The 22,737-nt window shown below is 54.8% G+C and overlaps 1 protein-coding gene across 5 annotated transcripts in view; it reads right to left on the reverse strand.

Annotated features, from left to right (window-relative positions):
• The window catches only part of ANO1 (anoctamin 1), a 111,702-nt gene that overhangs the window by 69,918 nt on the left and 19,047 nt on the right, over nt 1-22,737 (reverse strand). For 3 of the 5 annotated variants that reach the window (XM_054524184.2, XM_054524182.2, XM_054524185.2), the window contains exons 3-8: nt 16,889-16,987; nt 15,909-16,060; nt 14,274-14,328; nt 11,660-11,711; nt 8,296-8,351; nt 3,561-3,602 (exon numbers count right to left, since the gene is read on the reverse strand). In XM_054524184.2, coding sequence (XP_054380159.1) covers nt 3,561-3,602; nt 8,296-8,351; nt 11,660-11,711; nt 14,274-14,328; nt 15,909-16,060; nt 16,889-16,987 — 456 coding nt within the window. Of the gene's footprint in view, nt 1-3,560; nt 3,603-8,295; nt 8,352-8,856; nt 8,923-11,659; nt 11,712-14,273; nt 14,329-15,908; nt 16,061-16,888; nt 16,988-22,737 lie in introns of all 5 variants that reach the window. The other 2 variants (XM_054524186.2, XM_054524183.2) reach the window with 1 other exon arrangement.

Below are 22,737 nucleotides of genomic sequence, written 5' to 3' on the forward strand. Positions count from 1 at the left end.
GTCCACCCATCAACCATCCACCCATCCATCTATCATCCACCTACCCACCCATCAACCATCATTAACTATTCATCCCTCCAGCATCCATCTATTCACCCACCCGTCCACCCACCCATCATCCATCAATCATCCTTCCATCATCCACCCATCCACCCATCATCCATCATTAATTCCTCCAGCACCTGTCCATCCATCCATCCATCCATCCACCCACCCATCATCCATCATTCATTCCTCCAGCATCCATCATTCATCTTTCCATCAGCCACCCACCCACCCATCACCCATCATTCATTCCTTCAGCACCCATCCATCCATTTATGCATCCATCCATCCACCTACCCATCATCCATCATTCATTTCTCCAGCACCCATCCATCCATTTATCCATCCATCCATCCACCCACCCACCCATCATCCATCATTCATTCCTCCAGCATCCATCATTCATTCTTCCATCAGCCATCCATCCATCCATCATTAATTATTCATCCCTCAGGCATCCATCCATTCACTTACCCACCCACCCATCATCCATCAACCCATCCATCCATCATTCATCCACCCACCCGTCATCCATCATTCATCCTTCCATCATCCATCCACCCATCACCCATCATTAATTCCTCCAGCATCCATCCACTCACCCACCCACCCACCCACCCATCATCCATCAACCCATCCATCCATCATTCATCCACCCACCCGTCATCCATCATTCATCCTTCCATCATCCATCCACCCACCCATCACCCATCATTAATTCCTCCAGCATCCATCCACTCACCCACCCACCCACCCATCATCCATCAACCCATCCATCCATCATTCATCCACCCACCCATCATCCATCATTCATCCTTCCATCATCCATCCACCCACCCATCATCCATCATTAATTCCTCCAGCATCCATCCATCCACCCACCCACCCACCCATCATCCATCCACCCATCCATCCATCATTGATTATTCATCCCTCCAGCATCCATCCATTCACCTACCCGCTCACCCACCTGTCATCCATCATTCATTCTTCCATCATCCATCCACCCACCCATCATCTATCATTAATTCCTCCAGCATCCATCCATCCATCTACCGATTCACCCACCCACCCACCCATCACCCATCCATCCATCATTGATTATTCATCCCTCCAGCATCCATCCATCCACCTACCCGCTCACCCACCCATCACCCATCATTCATCCTTCCATCAGCCACCCATCCACACACCCACCCATCATCCATCATTCATCCCTTCAGCATCCATTCATCCATCCACCCACACACCTACCCATCCATCAACCATCCATCTGTCCATCCACTCATTCACCCATCCCTCCACCCACTCATCCATCAACCATCATTCATCTCTCCACCATCCATCCATCCATCCACCCACCCACCCATCAATCATCTATTCATCCAACTACCCATTCACCCATCCATAATTTATCCATCCATCCATCCATCCATCCATCCATCCATCCATCCATTATCCATCATTCAGTTATCCATCTCCATCTCTATCCATCCATCATCCATTAATCCATCCATCCACCGAACTGTCATTCATTACTCCTTGACGACCCCCATGGGCCAGGCCTTGTATCCACTGCTGAGACCTAAAATTAAATGGGGAGTGGGAATCATTCCAGGTAGAGTAAACAGCTGGGCCTGGACAAACCCTCATTGTGTTTGCTGGGCCTGGCACAGAGTAGTGCCCAGTAAGTACTTCTTGAATGAATAAGTAACTGAATGAGCTAGTCCTGGCACTGATGTGACCATCAGCCAAGCAATCCTGAGACTAGAAAAGCAGCCAGTGTGGCTGGAGAATGGAGGAGGGGGAGGAGGGGGAAGAGGGGGTAGGGTTCAGGGGCCTGTGACCCAGAGAACTAAATTCAGCTAGAAAGGGACTGCTGGTGTCCATGGAAGAAGCATTTTTAGGGGGAGGATAGGCATCTGCCAAGTGCCAGAGGGGTGCGGAGGGATGAAGGGGGCTGGACTCTGAGGCTGGAATTGGTCAGGACAGGCCTGTGGAGGGGATGGTCCTTTTCCAACAGGATTGGAGTCGGGAGTTCTGCAAGTCATGGGGTCCCAGACGATGCCAGATGTTACACTAAAAATAACCAAATATGTAATTTTTGTGCTAAGTTAGATAGCATCTTCATCTGGATTCCCGAGCGGGCAAGTTGTATCAAGTACCAAAGATTTAAAAACATATATGGGGGCCTGTGGGGGAGGCTGAAATGAAAAACATTCCATACACAGAGGTCCTGGCCCCTGGGAATTGGGACAAGGCCACTATTGTGAGGTTGTCAGGGAAGCATCTCTACCCACCACCTGCGGAAGGACCAGCAGATGGGGCAAGGGCTGCATATGCCTGGTTCAGGAAGGACTGCTTCCTGGGAGGGAAGCTGGGCACGTTTGGGGAACAGAGGCTGATGTGGAGACCCAGGGGGAAGGCTGGTATTGGGTGTGGGCCCATGGGAGAGGAGGGAAGAGCAAATGGATGCGATGGGGACATGTTCTTTTGGGGCGCATGGTAGAGGAGCAGAGCTTCCTGGGGAGCCTGGGTGGGAAGGGTGGAGTTCCCGTGCTCAGAGTGAGGGGCAGAGGGTGGGGACCGATGCTTTGGGGAGTGAGGGAAATTAGCAACAGCCACTAAAGAATAAAGGGGCTGGCCGGGTGCGGTGACTCACGCTTGTAATCCCCGTGCTTTGGGAGGCCGAGGAGGGTGGATGACTTGAGGCCAGGAGTTCAAGACCAGCCTGGCCAACATGGCGAAAGCCCGTCTCTACTAAAAATACAAAAATTAGCTGGGTGTGCTGGCAGGCACCTGTAATCCAAGCTACTTTGGAGGCTGAGTCAGGAGAATCACTGGAACCCGGGAGGCAGAGGGCCTGGGTGACATAGTGCGACTCCATCTCAAAAAAAAAAAAAAAAAAAAAAAGAAAGAAAGAAAGAAAGAAAGAAAAAAAAGAATAAAGGGGTCATCCAGTGTTTCCCAAAGTGAACACTAGCTCAACAACTTCTCCATGTAAAAGGGTTCCAGGTCAGGTAAATTTGAGAAACGCTTCATTGACCACCATCAAACAGGTTTCCCCAGTGCGCTGCTGGGGGCCATTGTTCTCTGTGCACCTGGTCTCAGTGCTTCCCAAGTTTATTTGCCTGGGAGCCCTGTGGGATTAGGCCACAGGCCAGCAAGGACTGCTGGAGGCCCAGGCACAGTTCAGATTGTCCCGAGGAGATAAGGGATGGACAGCACGCAAGGAGTGGGCTCTGGGAGGACAGCTTTCCCTTTCCCATGCTCACGATCACCTGCCAAGGGCACTTTTGAGAATCAGAAAGAGGAAAACAAACCAGCCACACAAAGCTCACGGACTTTTCTCCTGAAAAGGCGAGAGGGGACACCCGCTTCTCAGCCCCCTGCATCGAGTGCCCTGGGGAGGCCCTGGAGGCCGGCAAGTCCTAGGTCCGGCTGCAGGCCCACCCCGCCCCAGAACACCTCCAGGCTCCAACAGAGCTGCCTCCTGCTCCGCTCCATCAACTTACTTTTCTGTCATTGAACTCGACGTTTTCACCCTCGTAGTCTCCCTGTTAAAAAAAGAGGAAAGGGACATTCTTATCATCCAGTGGAGCTTTGGAGGCGCTCACATCCATTATGTTTCAAAACATAAACCCCAGCAGCCCTCGTTGACACAAATTAAGATCATCCTGGCGCAACATTTCACACAGAGCATGAAGGTTGCCCAGGTGTGCCCCCTGTTCTGATAGAAAGGCCGTGCACGTCCCTGTTGGCCACCCCATTGGCCTCCACCACCAGGACAGCCTGAGCCGCCTCTTCCCTCAACACAGAGGGGACTCTAGGAGAGGATCCACGGTCGGGTCCTTGGAACCAGAAACACAAATGAAAGGGGGCTTTCGGAGGCAGGAAGAGTCGTATCAATAGGGTGCATATATGTCCCTCTCTGCTGGGACAGTCCGTGTCTTGCTCCCTTTTCACTATGGAGCATCCCAAGAGGGACAGTAAATGACATGGTCATTGTCATCTAATCAGTGAGTCCAAAACTCCCATTTTACAGATGGAAACACTGAGGCTCCGAGAAGCAAACTGACATTTCTGAGGACACACAGCTAAGTTTGGTCAGACCCTGACTTGGATCCAGACCTTCAAACCTAAAGGAAGAGAAGGGTCTAAGGGTTGAAAGCCCGTCTTGGAACATCATGGGTCTAGACTGCCTATGGCTACGTGCATGTTACCCTCGCAAACACTCAAAATGATACTTAACTGTCATTCAGTGAGCTCCAAATAACTACAGTTGACAAAGGTAACTGGGGAGGAGCAGCAAGGGAGCGGCTCTGTCGAGGTTCAGGGCATGGCTGGCTTGGCCTGGCTAATAGTTTTTTTTGTTTGTTTGTTTTGATTTTGTTTTTGTTTTTGAGATGGAGTTTCACTCTTATCGCTCAGGCTGGAGTACAGTGGCATGATCTCGGCTCACTGCAACCTTCGCTTCTGGGTTCAAGTGATTCTCCTGCCTCAGCCTCCCAAGTAGCCGGGACTACGGATGCCCACCACCACACCCAGCTAATTTTTGTATTTTTAGTAGAGATGGGGTTTCACTATGTTGGCCAGGCTGGTCTCAAACTCCTGACCTCAAGTGATCTGCTCGCCTCGGCCTCCCAAAGTGCTGCGATTACAGGTGTGAGCCACTGCGCCTGGCCTGGCCAATGGGTTTTAAGAATATCCAGGCAGACAAAGCTATGGTGCTCCTGGGGGTCTGTCCAGTGTCCTCTCCCCTCACCAGCAACTTCCATGACCCCTTCTAACCCCTGCCAGGTGGGGACGACTTGACCACACACTCAAGCAAGCAACCCAATGGGGGTGGTCTTGGAACGAAGATGCTCTGAGAGCAGTTTAACTAATTTCCTTCTAAGTCTTCAAGGGATCCTCACCCACCCAAGCCTGACTCCTTTTAGTGTTTCCCAGTTTCTTTCCATGGATGAGACAGCCACGCGATCCCAGCAGCACCTCATTTATACGGAGGTCCCTACGCTGGTGACCTCAAGCAGGGAGATGTTAGTCAGGAAGAAAGCCAAAAAGCTGCCAAGTAGCCAACATAAACATCAAAGTCCTTTCAGTACAGGTGATACACTCTGATTCCAGGAGACTTCCTCAGGGTCTCGCTTGGAGCACGTGACTCTTACCCACACACAATTCTATCAGGTTGTTATCTGCCTCCCGAGTTCAAGCAATTCTCCTGCCTCAGCCTCCCAAGTAGCTGGGATTACAGGCATGTGCCACCATGCCCAGCTAATTTTTGTATTTTCAGTAGAGATGAGGTTTCGCCATGTTGGCCAGGCTGGTTTCAACCTTTTGACCTCAGGTGATCTACCCATCTTGGCCTCCCAAAGTGCTGTGATTACAGGCGCGAGCCACCGTGCCCAACCAACCAGATATTCTTGAGGAATGAATGAATGAATGAATGCAGTAAGCACAGGATTGGAAGGGGGTAGGATGCAGGACAGCTTCATGGGGAGGAAGGTGGAAGTAAAAATGTGAAGCCGGAACTACATAGCATGCAGTGAGAACCTCACCATGGCCACCGAGGCCAGCCTGAACTTCCCTGTGGTCAGTGTTCTGGGTAAGGACATGGATGCACGAGGCTCAGGCCAGAACCAGTCATCTCCCCAGATGCTTAAACATCGGCTTTGGTACTTAGCAGCAAGGGTGCCCTTCAGTCATATGGAAAATCTGTGGCTGTAAACTTCCATATTCCCTAAGGATACCTGCCACCCACAGCCCAGGGCTTCCGAGCTCCACTCCTTCTGGACTGTGCGCCCCTGGGCAAGTGGCCTGAGCACCCCCAGCCTGTTTCTCCATCTTGAAGGTGGGAACAGACCCCACATGGCTGCATAAGGCACGATGAAGATTTTGAAAGAGGAGATTCTCTGCATGGATCTTGGGGATGCTTCTTGTGAGGCTGGCTCTCTGACAATAAATAGATCCAGCTGATGAGAGAGTTTTGCGCCAGTCAATTTAAACTGTTGACAGTCAATCCCTAAGACAAATGCAGTAGTGGCTGCCAAGAAGAGGGACGCATTTGGCCTCCGTGACGGGATGAGGTGGGGACACAGCGAGGCACTAGAGTTGCAGAGAGTCACTAGGGATGGCTTTTGGCCCCAGCTCCTCCACAGGGGCTGTGTGACCTCAGGCAAGTTACTAAGCCTTTCTGAGTCTCTGTGTCTGCACAGATTATATGAGGTACAGTTCCTTCTAAACAGAGGGCTCTGCACACAGTAGGTGCTCAGATACGTTCATTTCTCCCCTTTCCCTTTTAAGACTTAAAGGACTAACTCAAAACAGGCAAGGAGGGCCGGAAATATTTTGGCTTTGGTGCCTCAGCCTCTCAGCAGGGATTACCTGCTTAAAGGTCAATCAGGAGCATGGATGTAGCTCTAGGCTGCCTTCTTGCGATCATGGGCTGTGCCAGGCAGGGCTGCCTTCCTGGCGCCTAGCCGGAGCCTACACAGGGTGGGGCAGAACAGCCAGACCGGCTAGGTCCTCTGGAGGAAAGCCTGACAGAATGGAGGAGTGGGCTCCTCCAGACTCAGGGCTTCAGGGCAGGAACCCGGAGCCACTGCCACGGTCTAGGGGTCTGAACCCTGCCCTTGAGACCTCCCCAGACAGCAGGTCGCTGGCCGAGGCAAACTGACTCAATCCAATCTGAATCAACACCACGTTTATTGAGCACCTATTAAGTGCTGAGTGCTGGGGCTTCCTTGAGATGACACACATAACTAAAGGTGGTCAGATGGTGGTGTCTTTGCAGGACAGGGACCATCCGAGGCCCAGAGAAGGGAGAAAGAAGCCACTAGTCCTGGGGAGGAAGGCAACAGGAAGGCGTGGTGTGGGTGCTTCTGTTCACCTGGGGTGGCGTGGGGTGGGGAAGAATACCGTGGCAGAAGGAACAGCATGTGTGAATGCACGAAGGGAGGAAACGGGGCTGCTCAACCACCCCAATCCCCGCACCTACAGTGAGGAGGAGGCCCTGACAGGGAGGTGACGAGGTGACGGGCAGCAGATCTGCCTAGACTCCTTCCCTTGGGGTCAACCATCTGGAGAAGACACCCCGGACCGCCCTGCGGGATCCCTGCACCTTACGTTTGTCTAATCCAGTGTTTCTTCCTCAAGAAGAGAGGAATTAGGCCGGGCGTGGTGGCTCACGCCTGTAATCCCAGCACTTTGGGAGGGTGAGATGAGCGGATCACTTGAGGTCAGGAGTTTGAGACCAGCCTGGCCAACATGGTGAAACCCCATCTCTACTAACAATACAAAAAATTTTCTGGGTATAGTGGTGCATGCCTGAAGTCCCAGCTACTTGGGAGGCTGAGGCTGGAGAATTGCTTGAACCCAAGAGGTGGAGGTTGCAGTGAGCCGAGATCATGCCATTGCACTCCAGCCTGGGTGACAGAGCGAGACTCTGTCTTGTTTCAAGAAAAAAAAAAAAGAAAAGAAAAGAGGAGTTAGGACAAGTTATGATTCCTGACCCACTGAGGCTCAGTGAGACAAGGGGCTGACTCCACCACTCAAGGCAGAGGAGCAGGTAAGTGGCCAGGACTGGATTCTGGGTCTCCTTAGTCCCAGGCCTGTCCCTTCTCTCCTGCTTCTTGGCTCCTGGCCTTTGCACATTTGCAAAGTTTCAGAGCTCCTCTGTCCGGGATTCCCACACTGCTCAGGCCCGGAGGCCCATTCCCAGTGCCCTGCTGAACTTGAGTCCCTGTTTCCATAGAAACAAGCAGAAGACAATCTTCTCTCTCTCTCCACCCCAAGTCAGCCACGGACATGGGCTATATTTGTCAAAGGGATACCAGTGGGATCTGGAGATTCAGCTCAGGAAGCTGGCCACTTGCTCTGCAGAAATAGACACTTACAGAGCCCTGGTCATTCTGCCAGAGCCCCGGGCCAGCTGTGGGTAGGGGAGCCCGGGCCAGGGAAGACATCCTGTGGACCCGCTGGCTACGAGGTTCAGAAGAAGTCGAGGCAGGAGCAGCTGCCACCTGTGCCCCCATTTTGGTGGGATTGTTCTGCAAGAGAAGATGGCCCTGTGTGTAACTTCTTGGCCCCCACCCGGGGAACAGGGAAGGCCTGTGTACAGTTGACATTTACAGCGAGAGCCAAGCAGGAAGCTGTGACCACAGGTTAATTGCAGCTCCCTGGGGGGTGTGGCCCGGCTGGATTTGGGGAGTCAAATGACGCAGAGATAAATCGTGTGTCAAGGTTACTTACATCGTGCAGTGGGTATGCAGCCGCGTACACACCATTGGCCAGCAGGCTCGTGATGCCTTAAAAACAGAGGCAGAGAGAAGGTTATGGGGCAGGCGGGTCTCCCGCTTCACATTGTAAAGTCACAGCGGTACAAGGCCATCTCAGCCACCAAGAACTTCTCAAAATGAAACGAACCTGACTACGCAGAGCCCGGCCACCTCTGGGGTTTCTTCCCCAGGAATGACAGGGTGCAGCTGGGTTATTGATCTATCAACTAGGAGATGACGAAACACATGCTCGATTGGCAGAATTAGGAAGACACAGAGAAAACCCCAAGAGGCGGCTCCGTCTCAGAGGCAGGTGGTGTGAGCGGACCGTGGCTTCACTGTCACCCCAAGCCTCCGATTCACCGGCTCCCCCCACCTGTCCGAGGGCAAGCCTGCAGATGGAGAAGGTGGATTGTAAGTGGTTAGAGAAGCTGAATCATGAGGAAATATATGGATGGAAAAATTGATGGTGTCAGAAAACACACATACAATTTGGAATTAGATTTTAGGTTGATTGGGAAAGCCCCACACTTACCATACTTCCCACATTTCCGCCTTTTACTTAGAAGGGCGGAGTCCTTCTTTCTTCCCTCGCCTTGCCCTGTTTATACATTGGCTATTAGTGAGGTGGAAGGGCCTGACAGGATCAAAGCTACATTTGGGGCAGCAAGCGTCGGTGGCCAGCGATTCTGGTGGACTCACGGCCATCCAGTGCTCCTGGAGGCAGTGGAATGCTGGCGGGGCCCCTTTTTATGTGGCCCCCAGGGCCTGCACTGGGCACATTATAAAAACACCATGCCTGTGTGTCCTAACAGGTGCACATGCGGGCGCCCAGCCCCAGGAGACTGCGAGAGAGGACGGGAGAACCAGGGCCACGTGTGGGGAAGGGTTTCCTGGAAATCGGATCTTGCTCCAAATACATCGTGGGGGCCCAGCTGGGCGGGGGCGTTTCCATGGGACCCTTTGCTGCTCATGGAGCCCCCTGCTTGGCTGAAGAGACTTCCTAGGCAGTAAGAGCGTTAAGTTTTTCACAGCAGCCTGGGCGGCCCACCCTCTGAGACTCCACCTGATAGCGGTGGGAAAATGACCTCCCGAAATCTTCTTGAAAATGGGCCATCTCTCTGGTCAGTGACCTGAAATGATTAGGAGACCTAAGGGGTGCTTAGCAACCAAAACCAGAGGAAGGGGCTTAAGTCACACGTGTGAGTGAAAAGTTTGTCTGCAATAGAAAGTGAACATGGGGGCCGGGCGCGGTGGCTCACGCCTATAATCCCAGCACTTTGGGAGGCGAAGGCAGGTGGATCACGAGGTCAAGAGATCGAGACTATCCTGGCTAACACAGTGAAACTCCGTCTCTACTAAAAATACAAACAATTAGCCAGGCGCGGTGGCGGGCACCTGTAGTCCCAGCTACTTGGGAGGCTGAGGCAGGAGAATTGCTTGAACCCAGGAGGCAGAGGTTGCAGTGAGTTGAGATTGTGCCATTGCACTCCAGCCTGGGTGACAGAGCAACACTCTGTCTTAAAAAAAAAAAAAAAAAAAAAAAGAAAGTGAACGTGGGGCCTGATCCATGGGGCCTGATCCAGGCTTGCTGGCCTCCTTCCTGTTGCTGGAATGCTGCTAACCTGGTGCTGCCTGCCGCAGGGCCTTTGCACGCACCACTCCCTCCGTCTGGAAGGCCTTCTTTCATCACAGTTCCTAAATCCCCCAGCTAGCCCCACCCTGCTCATCCTGCAAGACTATGAGACACAACTTGGTGGGTGACGGGAATCCTCTGTACTTGAGGATGAATTTAGAGGTGGGTCGACTCTCAGACAAGGTGCCATTCCATGGTGAAGCAGGGCTGAAGAGGAGGACCCACATCTATCTGCCCCATCACCAGGTGCAGGGAACCAGCCTCGCCACAAAACCGGTAGGAACACAGAGATCCTGTGTCTCCAGGGACCACCCTAGCAGAGAGTCAGCCTGGGCCATGCAGCCCGAAGACGCTGGACTTCTATTGCAACCATACACGTTTCTACTGGAAGGAACACTGCAGGGACCCAGGGGGGAAACCGAGGTCCAAGACCCGGCCCTGAGACCAGAACCACACCTCCTCCTACGTCTAGTGACCTTTCCAAGGCTGTGCCCTGGCAGCGGTGACCTAGAGGAGCAATTTCAAAAACCCAAACTCCCAACATCACCTTCCTTTCCACCTGACCTCACTGCAGTCGTGTGGACTAGGGCTTGGCCATTCTAGAGGATCTCAGTCCTTTTGACCCTGGATGGGACTCCTCTACACTCCCCTTGACTTAGGACGTGGACTTAGAGACTTTGGGTCTGCAAGAGTATCCCTGTGAGCGACCACAGGCCATATGGTCGGGGGCCAAGCAGCCACCAGAGCTGTCGAGAGTTCGTCTTCTCTCTGTCTCCCGGGCCTGACCTCAGCAATTCCAGTTCCCAGCCCTTGACTCCCACTGCTCTCCATTTTACCTCCCACGGCATTCCTGCCACCATGGGAAGCCAAGGCAGCAAGATGGTCCCTCCTGTATGCACAGACTCCAGCTCTCACCAGACCTGCTGTGTCCCCTGGGAGCCTCATCCTTTCAGAGGCTTCTACAGAGTGATGGATGCTACCCTATGGCACAGCTCTCGGCAGGGCATAAGACAGCTCAAGAAGGAGGGGAGGAAAGGCTGGAAGTGGCATTTCTTTGCTCTGCAATGTTCTGGCTTTCACAAACTGCCTGCAGCTGTGGGCAAGGGACCCACTGTGGGGGGTGGTTCCCAGCTACACAATTTAATCGGGAATATTTCGTATCCATGGCTTAAGGGGTTCTGGAAACTGGTACCCAGGGAGCCTGGTCAGGATGGTTTTGTGGCAGCTTCTGGAATTAGGCTGTCTGTACCTAGTGGTGCCTGGTCAGGGGGCACTGCTTTCAGCAAGTCCTGGTGTGCTTTTAAGGGTCCGGAACAGCCGCACGGAGACGTCCCCCCGGCTGGAACCCCGATTACTTCCCACTGGATCGTGAGGGTCAAGAGAGGGCCAGGAATCCCCCGGTCACCCCTAACGCTGGTCTGTTTCCAGCCTGGATTTACCACCCCTGCAGGGAGAGCCTGTCCACACGCTCACAAACCCCTCAGGCCAAAGTGAAGGATACGTTTGTGTTTAAAAGTGCTGGGCCATAAAACTGCCCTGCATGCTCCCAACCCAGCCCTCCTGTCCGGAACTGTTACACAGGCGTAAATCAAAACCCTCGTAAACACCCCAAGTCGGCTGCCTGCCTCCCACAGAGATGACTCGGAGGTGAGATTCCCACTTGGAAACCAACGCCGATCTCAAGCCCCAAAAACGTGCTTACCCATGCTGTACTTGGCCTTGGTACACGTCGTTCTCTTCAAGATCTCATAGACCTATTGCAGAGACAAGAAGGAGGGGTGAGCAGTTACGTAAGGCACCTCCCACGAGCAGGAACAGTCTGCTGTGGCTGGAGAGGACCTGGTCACACGTTACCCATGAAGACCTCCTTGGTGCTATCTTCCAAGGAAAGACAATGGCCTTTATTCAGGGAGGGTTGACCCAGCCCCGGATTCTCAACACTGTCAAAGGCTTGAGCTTCTCAGGGAGAAACAGGTGCCACCTGCAGTTCCCATCTTTCACCTCCCAACGTGGGAGTCATGGCAGCTGGCCCCGGCAAAGCATTGCTGTGCCCTCCTGGGCCCAGTGCTGGTGTCCCGTGTCATAGCTGTGCCACGTACCCTGCCTGGTGGGTTTACAGTCCCCTCGTGCTGAGAGCTGAGTTGGAACAGCACCACTCTGGGACACAGCCCTGAATGTTCTAGGACTCTGGGGGATCGGGGGTGGTGGTGGTGGGGCGGGCCTTGGGATCCATTCCCCACCGTGGCAGGAGGTGGCCATCATCGGGCTCTGGGTTCCTGGTGCCTGGGCAGAGCCCTGCTGAAGGGATCCCACCCTGGCCGCCTGCCCCTTGACTAGTAACATGTTTTGTTTGGTGGCCTCGGCAGCTCCGGCTCAGGAGTCTGTCTGCCTGGAACCTGGTGCCAGCTCCGCCATTTGCAGCTGTGTGATTTTGGACCAGCGACATCACCACCCCTGGCCTCAGTTTTTCCATCTGTAAACTGGGGTGAGAAGAACTGGTCGTGCTATGCGGACGTGCATTTCAGAGCACGCCAATTCTGCCTCCACTCTCTCAGGCAAGGCCAGCGTCCTCCCAGTTCCCCCAGGCCCAGGCCATCTGACCTCTTCCCGGCTGCCTCCACTGGACCCACCTGTCCCAACAACCCCGCCCCCTGGCTGCCTCTCTCACTTTCCAAACCCACTCCTGCAGCCACAGGGCCTCCGCTCTGGCTGTTCCTTCTCCCAGAAGCACTTGTCCCCTTCAGATCGGAATAGGTCCAGGGTCCCCTTAACAACCAGGCCCTAAAGCCACCACCCTCCTGGGGGCTCTGTCTTCTAGCTCGGCTTGCCTCTCCCCACCTGCCGGATTATAAATGTCCTCAGTGCCTCTTTTCTCCCACCTAGCAGGTGCCCAATACATCCCTGCTGAATGAAGGAAGGAATCGCCCACTCAGCTGTTCTCAATGGCTCCCTCCCCATCATCCCTCAGATCTAATCGGTTCTGACCTTGCTGATTCTCCTGTAACCACCTCCTCCCTTCCACATGCAATTATGGCCCACGTTTATGACCACTGCCATGAGCCTTCATCCACCAGTCATCTACCCTCCCACAGCTGGCCACTGGCAGTGATCCTTCTAGAACAGAGCTCACCACGTCCTCAACCTATCTCCACAACCTTCTGTGGCTCCCCAGTGCCCACAGGCCAAAGGTCTAAAATCCAAGACCAGCACAGTGTGCCTCTCCCTATCAAGTACTGCTGTTCTCTGACTCCTATCCACTTGCACACTGGACCACCCCAATGCCAGGACAGAGTGAATGGTGTGGAGGAGAGGAGTGGGGAAGGGCTGTCAGTTCTTCACGCCTTTGCCTAGAACCTCAGCCAACCCTGCATGCTGTTGGATTTTGATGACTATTAGGCCCGATTAACCAAGGCCAAAGCTATGAATTATCAGTTTCTTTGGAGCATGTTGGCTGTTTAGAAACTGGCCTCCAGGGTCTCTGGGAGAGAGATGCCCTCCTCCCTGCCCCAGATCTGCCTGTCCCAGCAGTGGCTCAGAACCCCCCATGCTGGTACGACCTGCACCGCCCTCCTGCTGGCTGCCTGCCAGTCTCAGGTGGTGGTCATGAGGAGTGGTCATCTGGACAAGGTCACCCTGGCTGCCTCCTCCCAGCCCTCTGTCTCTGCCCGGCCAGGCTGGGCTTTCTGGGCAGGGAAGAGAGAACAACAGCAACAGTTTGGCTGCTAGGTTAATTTCTTGTTTAGATAGAAGTTGGGTCCTGAGCCATGCACAGCCCCAGCTTGGCTGGTGGACAGGTTGGATAAACATGAAGCCAGTGCCTTGAATAGGGCAGGGTGGCCTGGTCAGATTTCAAACCTCAGTTGGCTCCTCTGGCAAAGGCCTGGAAAGAGATCTCAACCCATGCGCCTTTGCCTCCACCACCCCCTCCCTCCTGTCCACACCTGCCTGCCCCAAAAGCCCCAAATCGTGGCCTGATGGTCAGGCACTCACAATCCCATCACGAGGAGGCTCTGAGACACATGCTGGGAGCTGCACAGATCCAGAAACACCAACCTCTGAAATCACTCCAGGGGTCTGGCTTCCCTCCTGCTTTCCCGAGCTCTGTGCTGATTCCCTTCCTCTGAGCTGCCCCAGACTGGGGCACGACCATCCCCTGGGCCCCTTGTTGCCCTCTCCCTTTCATTATTCTAATTATTTCTGTCACAGACAATTAGAGCCGGCTTCCACCGGGAGGAGTTTCACCAAAATGAAATTATCATCTGGATCCCCAGGGCCACCTTGCCGGTGAGCCGTTTCCAGGCGCGTGCGATACTTACAATTGTGCTCCGGGTTTTGCTGTCGAAAAAGGAATCCTTATCAGACAGGTCAAATCTGTGGAAATATCAGGAAGGAAACAAGACACAGTTCACCAGAGCCGATGGTTCTCTGGGTTTCAAGGCCCTGGGAAACCACACTGTCCCCATTAGCGGCGACTGTGAAATGGACGGAACTCTGTCCGCACGCCAGGTATGACCCATCTGCCCCTGGGCATTTAGAACAGACTATTTCACCGCCCCCGCACCTGGGCGAGGCCTGAGACCCACACAGGTGGGAAGTGACCTAGGAGGCGAGTATGGTCAGACCACCCTCCAGCCCCCCACCCCCCACAGCCCCCCGGAAGATCCCTGCTTCCTTTTGATAACATCCTTAGCGGGCAGTTTTGAAAGCCTCTGCTTCAACAAGGCCAGGGACAGAGGCAGTATCACGGTCACCATCAGACAGCTCCAACCTTGAAAACAATCTCCCTGTACTTCCAGTGGTTTGGGTCCTGATGGGCTGCATAGGGATGGCCCGAGGCTTCCTGAGGATGGAAGGGCATCTTGGGAACACACTCCCTGCTCTCCCTACTCTCCAAGGCACTTCAGGGAGAGCTGGGGAGGGCGGCTGGGGCAGTTTCCACCTCCACAGAGCCTGGAGGTTAGCCTAGCCCTGTCCAGGCAGCAGAGCTGACAGAGTCGACCCAGGGCAGAGACAACAGAGGTCGGTGGGGGTCCTGGAAGGAGGGCGGTTTCCTCTAATGCCCCAAGCCCCTGTTCTGGAGCTGGAGGAGAGGGCTGGGCTTGGGGGTCGCTTCCTTGTCTCTGGTGGCATGTCCTGTCCCCTCTAGGAATCAGGACCTGGTAAATGCAAGTGATGCTCATGGCTCCACCCCTACGACATTTATAAGCAACGACTCCTGTGAGCTGAGGCACTTGTTCGTCCTCCCTGTCTGCTCTTCCATGCCCCCCGACCCTGTGAGGCCAGCACTGTCCAGGGGCCCTCCTGCCCCCCAGAGCTTCCATCCAAAGTCCCTCTGGGTTCCCATGACTCAAGCTTTCTATTCCCACCTCTGCTCACGCTCCAGCTCTGCCCAGTGAGGCCAGCAGAGGCCTTGCAGTCACTGCTGACCCAGGTGGCTACGCCCCACTGCCCCTCGGGAGGAGGGAAGTTTCCAGAATAGACGTGGCTCTGCCAGGCAAGCCAGCTGGCGGTGAGTCCCTGGGGCCTCAGGCCTCCTGCCTGGGGATGCTTTTCAATTTCTGCCACAAGGAGTGAGACTTACTGGGGCTCGAGGCTGCCTGGGCTGTAGGAGGCCTGGTTGGCCAGACCCTGGAGGGGGATGGGGTGGCGGTGGGTGGGGGGGAGGGGGTGGGAAGGCATGTCTAGACCACTGCTTTGGGGCCCTCACTCAGGCCAAAGAAGTTTTTCCTGTGTCACCAAGCAGAACAAGATGCTGTGTCCCCCTAACTCGTCAGTTAACAGTGATCTTAGAAATCATTTCCACAGCCTCTTCTGGGCTCAGCAACCACAAAGCTCTTACAAGAACACGCTCTTCTTTGGGGGACAGATAATCAATCTGCATTTCTCATGCTAGAAGGTTAAATCCTCACACACAGGACCCCTTGGGGAGCAGGCTGGGGGTCCCCACTTACAGATGCTGCTTCTCCCGGGAGAAGGGATAGGAGAGTCTCTTCACGGTCTGGGGCCTGTGCTCAGCCACTTTGGGCTGGATGGGGTCTGTGATTTTCTGGAGCACAGAGTTGATTTTTTTCAGAAGGCCACGGGTCTCATTAATGTGGTACATCTGCAGATAAGACAAGGGACCGGGGAGCCGCGTCACCCTGCTGGACCACGATCCGTGGAATCTGTTCTTGGATGGTCAGAGAACCATCCCACCCCATGCAACGGTGCGTCCTGAGAGCAGAGCGCCTGGGTGGGCCAGAATGCACCGCCCCACCCCGCCCACGCAGTGAAAGCCCAGAGTTTCAGGAGCACCCAGCCAAAAGCACAACTATAATGCATTCCAGAGAACTTCCCCCCTAAACTTTACTTTTGCTTCAAAAGAGGTAATCCAAGTGGTCTCAGGACGTGAGAAGCAGGAGGCTGATTTACTACCTAGCCCAGCTTCACCTATCTGCCTGCCAGAGTAAATACCAACTCCAAGCTAAGCTTCTGGGAACACACTGTCAAACTGCTTTTTAGATATAAAGTTTTCACAGATTAAAAAGAAAAATCCCAGTAAGCCAGAAAATGTAATTAAAATGAATCTGATAAATTAGCTGAGATGCCACAAACATGAAAGCACCAGGGCCCGAACTGTAACGGTGTCTGCAAGTACAGTAAATTCTCCAGGGGCTGAGAGGTGGGCTCTTCTGCCTGCACCATCTCTTGGTGGGGTTTGGTCTGGGGTCTCTAAAGACCACCCAGCGTTGGGTCATATTCACCACGGTCAGGACCCCGGAGCCTGGGGGCCATGTCACATCGAGCCACATGGTCCTCCCGGGGGTAGCCGTGAAGCCTACTGGGTTTTTTATAAAACTCAGGGCCTCGAGGTAGGCATGTTTCACTGCCAGGCGTCCAAGTGACCTCTAGACTTGGCGATTCATTTCGGAGCAGAACCATCAACACCAACCTTCTTCGTCGGCATCTTCAGTTTCAGAAACTCGGCCTCTCTGCACAGCACGTTCCAGGGGGCGTGGATTTTCACAAACCCGACTCCGTGGATTTTAGTCTGGAGAGACAAGGAAAGTTCTGGGTTGGGGGGGGGCGTGTATCTGTGTGGAAAACCACCTTGATCTTCAGAGGCCACCACAATTTATCGAGCAGCTACTGTGCATGGCTGCTTTTACTGCAGCCTCATTCCATGTTGACAACACTTTGAGGCGCAGCTAGAATTCCCTTTTAGCAGAAGGTGGGAGGAAGTGCAGGGGGCTGTGGGAGCTCCCCCAGGTCACACGGGAACCTTTAAGAGCCAGGAGGGTCTAGAGGAGGATCCCCGGTGGGTATAGACTCCAAAACACCGGGGAAGTTTTCAGGAGGGTTTAGCCAAGGGCCCCCAAAGCAGGCTAGGCCACAAAAGAGGACCTTTCAGGATGCAGAGCCCAGGCCCCTTGGCCTCCACCTGGAATCACTCAGGGACCTGTGGGTCCCTGAGCAGTGCCGAGGAGGGGATGGCTGAAGATGGTCCCCGCTCTGGGCATCTTCCCCTGTGGGTCAGGGCCACACCTCTGCCTGCTCCAGGTCCACTGCCCGGGTTCCCTTGTATCTGCCCTGACTTCATCCTAAAGAGAATGGGCAGCCTGACGCACGGGCTCAAAGGCGGGCCCGAGTTCAAGTCCAGCGCCCTCCCTAAACAGCTGCAAGCTTGGTCGAGTCACCTCTCTCTGGTCCTCAATGACAACAGTGAACAGCAGAGAGTCACCGAGGGCTGGCTGGCACGGATGCGGCACGAGCTAGGGGCTTCATGAGAACTGACTCCATCAACCTGCATGGCCAGCTTGATGAGAAAGGCCCCCTTTACAGATGGGAACACTGAGGCTGGGGGAGATGAAGTCACCACAGCCTACAGTCTTGCTGCCAGCAGGGTGGAGCTGTGCTCAAACACAGGCAACGCTGCCCGGACTCCCCACTCTTAATCGGGGATCAGATGCAACGATGCCCCCAGCGTCTCTAGCTTTCCCTCTCCCCTCTGGATTTCGCATTTAATAGAGTCCCTTTAGCAAACGAGCAGCATCTTTGCAGCCACAACGTATTTCCCCATCAAAGACACATGTCACATCAGTCGGCCTTCCTGTCACCCTGACACCACCCAGCTGCCCAGGGTGCTGACGCAACGAGAAGGGAAACAGCGCCGAGTCTCCCTGAGCCAGAGCTGCCTATGGGCTGTGGGAGCCTTGGTCCCCCAGGGCTTGGGGGTCAGATGGAGGCTTCCAGCCTGAGGTCCTGTCCACCTCTCCTTTCCACAATTCTAAGACTTAAAGGAAGGGATGGGAAGTCTTGGCAAAAAGGCAGACGAGAGGAAGAGCAAGTGCCGGCTGGGACCTCATCCGTCCCCTCTGGGTGCAGAGCAACCAGGTGCAGGCTCAGGGCCTGGCCTGGGTTCTGAACCCCTTGAGTGTCTGACACAAGTACATAGGTTCATTGTAGCTTGTTCACAAAAAGCAATGAAGCCAAAGTCACTTGGGGGATGAGTTTTTTTTTTTTTTTTGGTTTTTAATCATTTTTTTTTTTTTTTGTGATGGAGTCTCACTCTTGTTGCCCAGGCTGGAGTGCAGTGGCATGTTCTCGGCTCACTGCAACCTCCACCTCCTGAGTTCAAGCGATTATCCTACCTCAGCCTCCTGAGTAGCTGGGATTACAGGTGTGCACCACCACACCTGGCTGATTTTTGTATTTTTAGTAGAGACGGGGTTTCACCATGTTGGCCAGGCTGGTCTGGAACTCCTGACCTCAGGTGACCTGCCTGCCTCGGCCTCCCAAAGTGTACTTGGGGATGAGTTTTAAGAAAACAAAATCTGAAGTGGGTCAAGTCAATGTACCCGGCGAGAGCCTCAGTGGAAGCCTGTGAACACGATGGTGCCAGGGGCCTGGGCGAAGCTTTCAGGTCCAGCAGAGAGAGTTAAAGGCGGGGCCCCGGCACCTCAGGTGACCCACCGAGGAAGGGAGACCCTCCTTGATGCCCCAGCTTCATCCCATGCTTCTTCCTGATCCGACAGAAAAGCAAACGGCAATGGGGTGAATCCTGTCTCATCGCTCCTCCTGAAGCCCACCGTGGTCGCTTATGCTGATGGTGAGGCCCCCGGCTGCATCCACGCCTGCCCTACGCCATCCTCTCCCCAGAACCGCCGCTCAGGCCTCCTCTGTGCTGCCCTGCTGCCCACGGAAGGCTCAGAGAAGCCGCTTTGCACATATTTATGGAATGAACGAACGAAGGGCAATAATACAGTAATAGTAATAGTAATGTTGACAGAGGCTGACATACACTCAATGTCAGTTCCGTGCCGGTCCCTGCTGCGTGCATTCCATGCATATCAACTCATTTCATCCTCACCGCAAGCCTGTGAGGCAGATCCTGCCATCATCCTCATTTCACAGCTGGGGAAACTGAGGCCCTGAGGTGTGTGCCATGCTGGCCATTGTGGGATCCTCCTGCAGCTTCTGTAACACGTGACCCCAAAGTGGGTGGCTTAAAACTACAGAGGTTCATCCTCCTTCAGCTCTGGAGGCCTGAAGTCCACAGTTAAAGTGTCTCCAGGGCCGCGCTCCCTCCGAAGGCCCTAGGGGAGGACCCTTCCTGCCTCTCCCAGCTTCCGGGGGCTCCAGGCATCCCCTGGCTGTGGCCACATCGCTCCAGCTGCTGGCTCCTTGGTGGCATGGCCTCCTCTCCTCGCTGGGTCTCGAATCTCCCTCTGCCATTCTCTGCTGTTGGATTTATGGCCCACCTTAAATCCAGGATGATCTCATCCAGAGACGTTTAACTTCATTCCCTCTGCGAAGACCCTTCTTCCAAACGAGGCCACGTTCGCAGGCTCCAGGAGCATGCGGATCGGGGGCCACCACTCAGCCTCTGCTCCCACCCTGAAGCTGCAGGTCGCGGTCCTGCAGGGCTTTGTGCAACGGCCTGTCCCAGTGGTTAGGGGAGCTTTGCAGAAGCATGGACCCAGCAGTGGGGGCTTGAGGCTGCTTCAGGGAGACAGCAGGACTAGGCTGCCCCAGGCACGGTGACTGGAGAATGTGTGGCGTGGGGACCCTTGTGGGGAGCCCAGGGCTGAAGGACATAAGGTGTGGGTTTGGGCTCCCTCTGATAACTGACAATCTCAGCGTGAACTGGAGGAGGCAGAGCCCAGATCCTTCTGTGGCCCTCGAGGGGCAGATTGAGTGGGCACTGTGCTTAGAGGCCTGGGACGGAGTGGCCTGGGCTGGAATCCTGCCCTGCCCCTGTATGGTTTCCACAAAGTGATCTAATCTCTCTGAGCCTACATTTCCTCATTGCAAACTGGGTATTACAAGACCTGTTTCCCAGTAGGGGAGCCTCTAGCGCTCTTGGCAGCCCTGGTCCAGCTGAGCCCCTGCCCGCGTAAGCACGGACTCCTTCGGCCAAGAAGCTTGAAGCCATCTCCTCAGTGCTGGGGAGCCACGGAGGGCACTGAGGCTGGAGAGGTGGAGGTCTTCCATCCTGGTGACCCACAGGAACAGTGCTGACTTCATGGGGCACCTCTGAGTCAGGAGAAAAGACAGCCCACTTGCGGGAGAGCCTGTCTTTTCCTGTTGCAGACACAGATTTATTTCTGGGCTCTGCTCACTCACACGCAAAGACCCAAAATATATTCCTCTGAGTCCATGAGGATTTCTGCATGGTGGTGAAGGAGCCAGTGCCTGCTGCTGGCCTCCCTGGGAAAACATGCACCCCTGTTTACATGAGCAACAGGGTCTCTCCCAGGGAAACATCTGGTGAGATTCGGGAAAGGGGTCATGGGACCAGTTCGGCAAAAACACATGTGGGATGTTTTAAAGCATGGTGCCCGGGCTGACCACAGCCTGTCCCCAGCAGGAAGACACTGGGAGTGACAGCCATGTCCCCTTCGCCCCCAGCCAGCGCCCTGAGGAGTGCATTCTGCCTCGACTCTTGGCCCTCAAGCTGGGGTCTTTGAGGTTCATGAACCTACTTGGCCGAGAGCCACAGCCATGCGTGTGGTGAGGCCCCATCTGGCCAGACCATGGGGCTCTGCAAGGGGACAGAGTCAGCCCCCCAGATAGCCCCCAACCAGAGGGGGCAGAAGATGCTGACCTTAGCGCAGAGACTAACTATGCAGGCGGAAACCTCCCTCTGAACCCAGCCCAAAAGAACTCTGACCTTCCCGGAATTGCTTCTGACATTTTCATTTCAGAAGGAAGAAGAAAACCACAAACAGAAAGGACAAGTGAGTCCCCATGGCGGATACACAGTGGGCAGGGATGCTGAGGGGTCCCCACTACAGTCCCCGTGGCCCGAGGGCCTAGACCCTCAGTCCGCACTGTGGCCCTGCGTGCTTCTATCATCTGATCATGGCCACGGACGGGACTCCCCGCAGCTGGAGCGTGGGCTCGAAATTGCTAGAAGATTTGAAGGTTTGCACCCCTAAAGGTCAGACCTGGGTGGTTTTCGGGTTGCCCTTGTCTTCCTAGGGGGTGAGCTTCCTTCCTCACCTACCCTGATCCTCACAGGCCGCTTCATACCCTGGAGGGCATTGTTCACTATGGACGTCTGGCCCTCAATCATGGCGTCGGGGTGCTGGAGGGCTGAAGCCTGAAGGTCAGAGTGCTACTGAGAGGGGCCTCCCCAGACAGCACCTCCCGTGTCAGGCAGGATCCATGGGGGGGGTGTGCCATGCACAGCAGTCCAGGCACCTCCCGTATCGGGCAGGAACCACGGGTGTGTGCTGTGCACAGCAGTCCAGGCTGGGTGCAGGGGAAAGCCCAGGAGCCTCATCGTCGGTGGGGTTTGGGCCCGGAGGCCCTTGAGCACCCACAGAACACCTGGACAAATCCTCATTTCCCCGTTTGCAGCTTCCTCAGCTCCCAAGGAGGAGAACACCCAGCCCTGCGGGGAGCCGTGTGGCCCCATTTGGAAGGCACAGGCCTCTTCTGACCCTGTCTGTCCACGAGGACGCGGGGCTGCTGTGGTCTAATCCTCCTGCCGTCGGACTCGGGGGTAGACACCAGGAGCCTTGGAGGCTGCCCCAAGGGGTTCACATTCTCTGCCATAAATAGGCTTTTGGGGCATGTGATGCCCAGTGCCGCATCCTTGGTCAGCCCTTCATGACCAGGCGAGTTTTCAGCAGCCCTGGCATCTGCCTGCCTCTCCCCATTGGCACCAGTTTCCAGCACGGATAGGAGCTGGAACACTGGGTCTGAAGCCAGGCTTATCTGTTTAGCTGACTGATGTGTCCCTAGGATACCCACTGAGGGAGGGAGAATGCAGAGGGAAGGCACCCGACTTTATAAAGCGCCTACTCTGTGCCAGCCTAGGACAGCCCCGGCTTTCAGACTCCCATCCACCTTCTCTCCAACCTTTTGGTAGCTATCGATGTGTCCACTTCAGTAAATATGGACGAGGGGGCGGGGAAGGCCCAGAGCCTCTCATCCCAGGCCCACGAACAGTAGACGTGGAGGGATCTCAGCCTGACCTTGACCCTGCAATGCTCACTCCTACCCTCCACCCGCACGGCTCCAGAGGGCACGCGGGCAGGACGGGAGATGCTCTCAGTCCCTGGGCAGGGGTCTGCCTGGAGAGGTCATTGCCCGTGCCTGGCATTTCCCACGCCACAGTTACTGCTGAGCACGTCCACACTGCATAGGAAGACCTGGCTCCCCATGGCAGGGATGCTGCTATGAAGCACAGCTGAGGGATTGTCTCTGGAGCAAGCACACATCCCCCATTATCCTGACGCAGTCTCCAGACTCGAGTCTCAGGCGAGCTGAGGACCCAAGGAATGCAGCTCC

The sequence above is a fragment of the Pongo abelii genome, chromosome 9 (genome assembly GCF_028885655.2).
Source record: "Pongo abelii isolate AG06213 chromosome 9, NHGRI_mPonAbe1-v2.0_pri, whole genome shotgun sequence".
NCBI lineage: Eukaryota > Metazoa > Chordata > Mammalia > Primates > Hominidae > Pongo > Pongo abelii.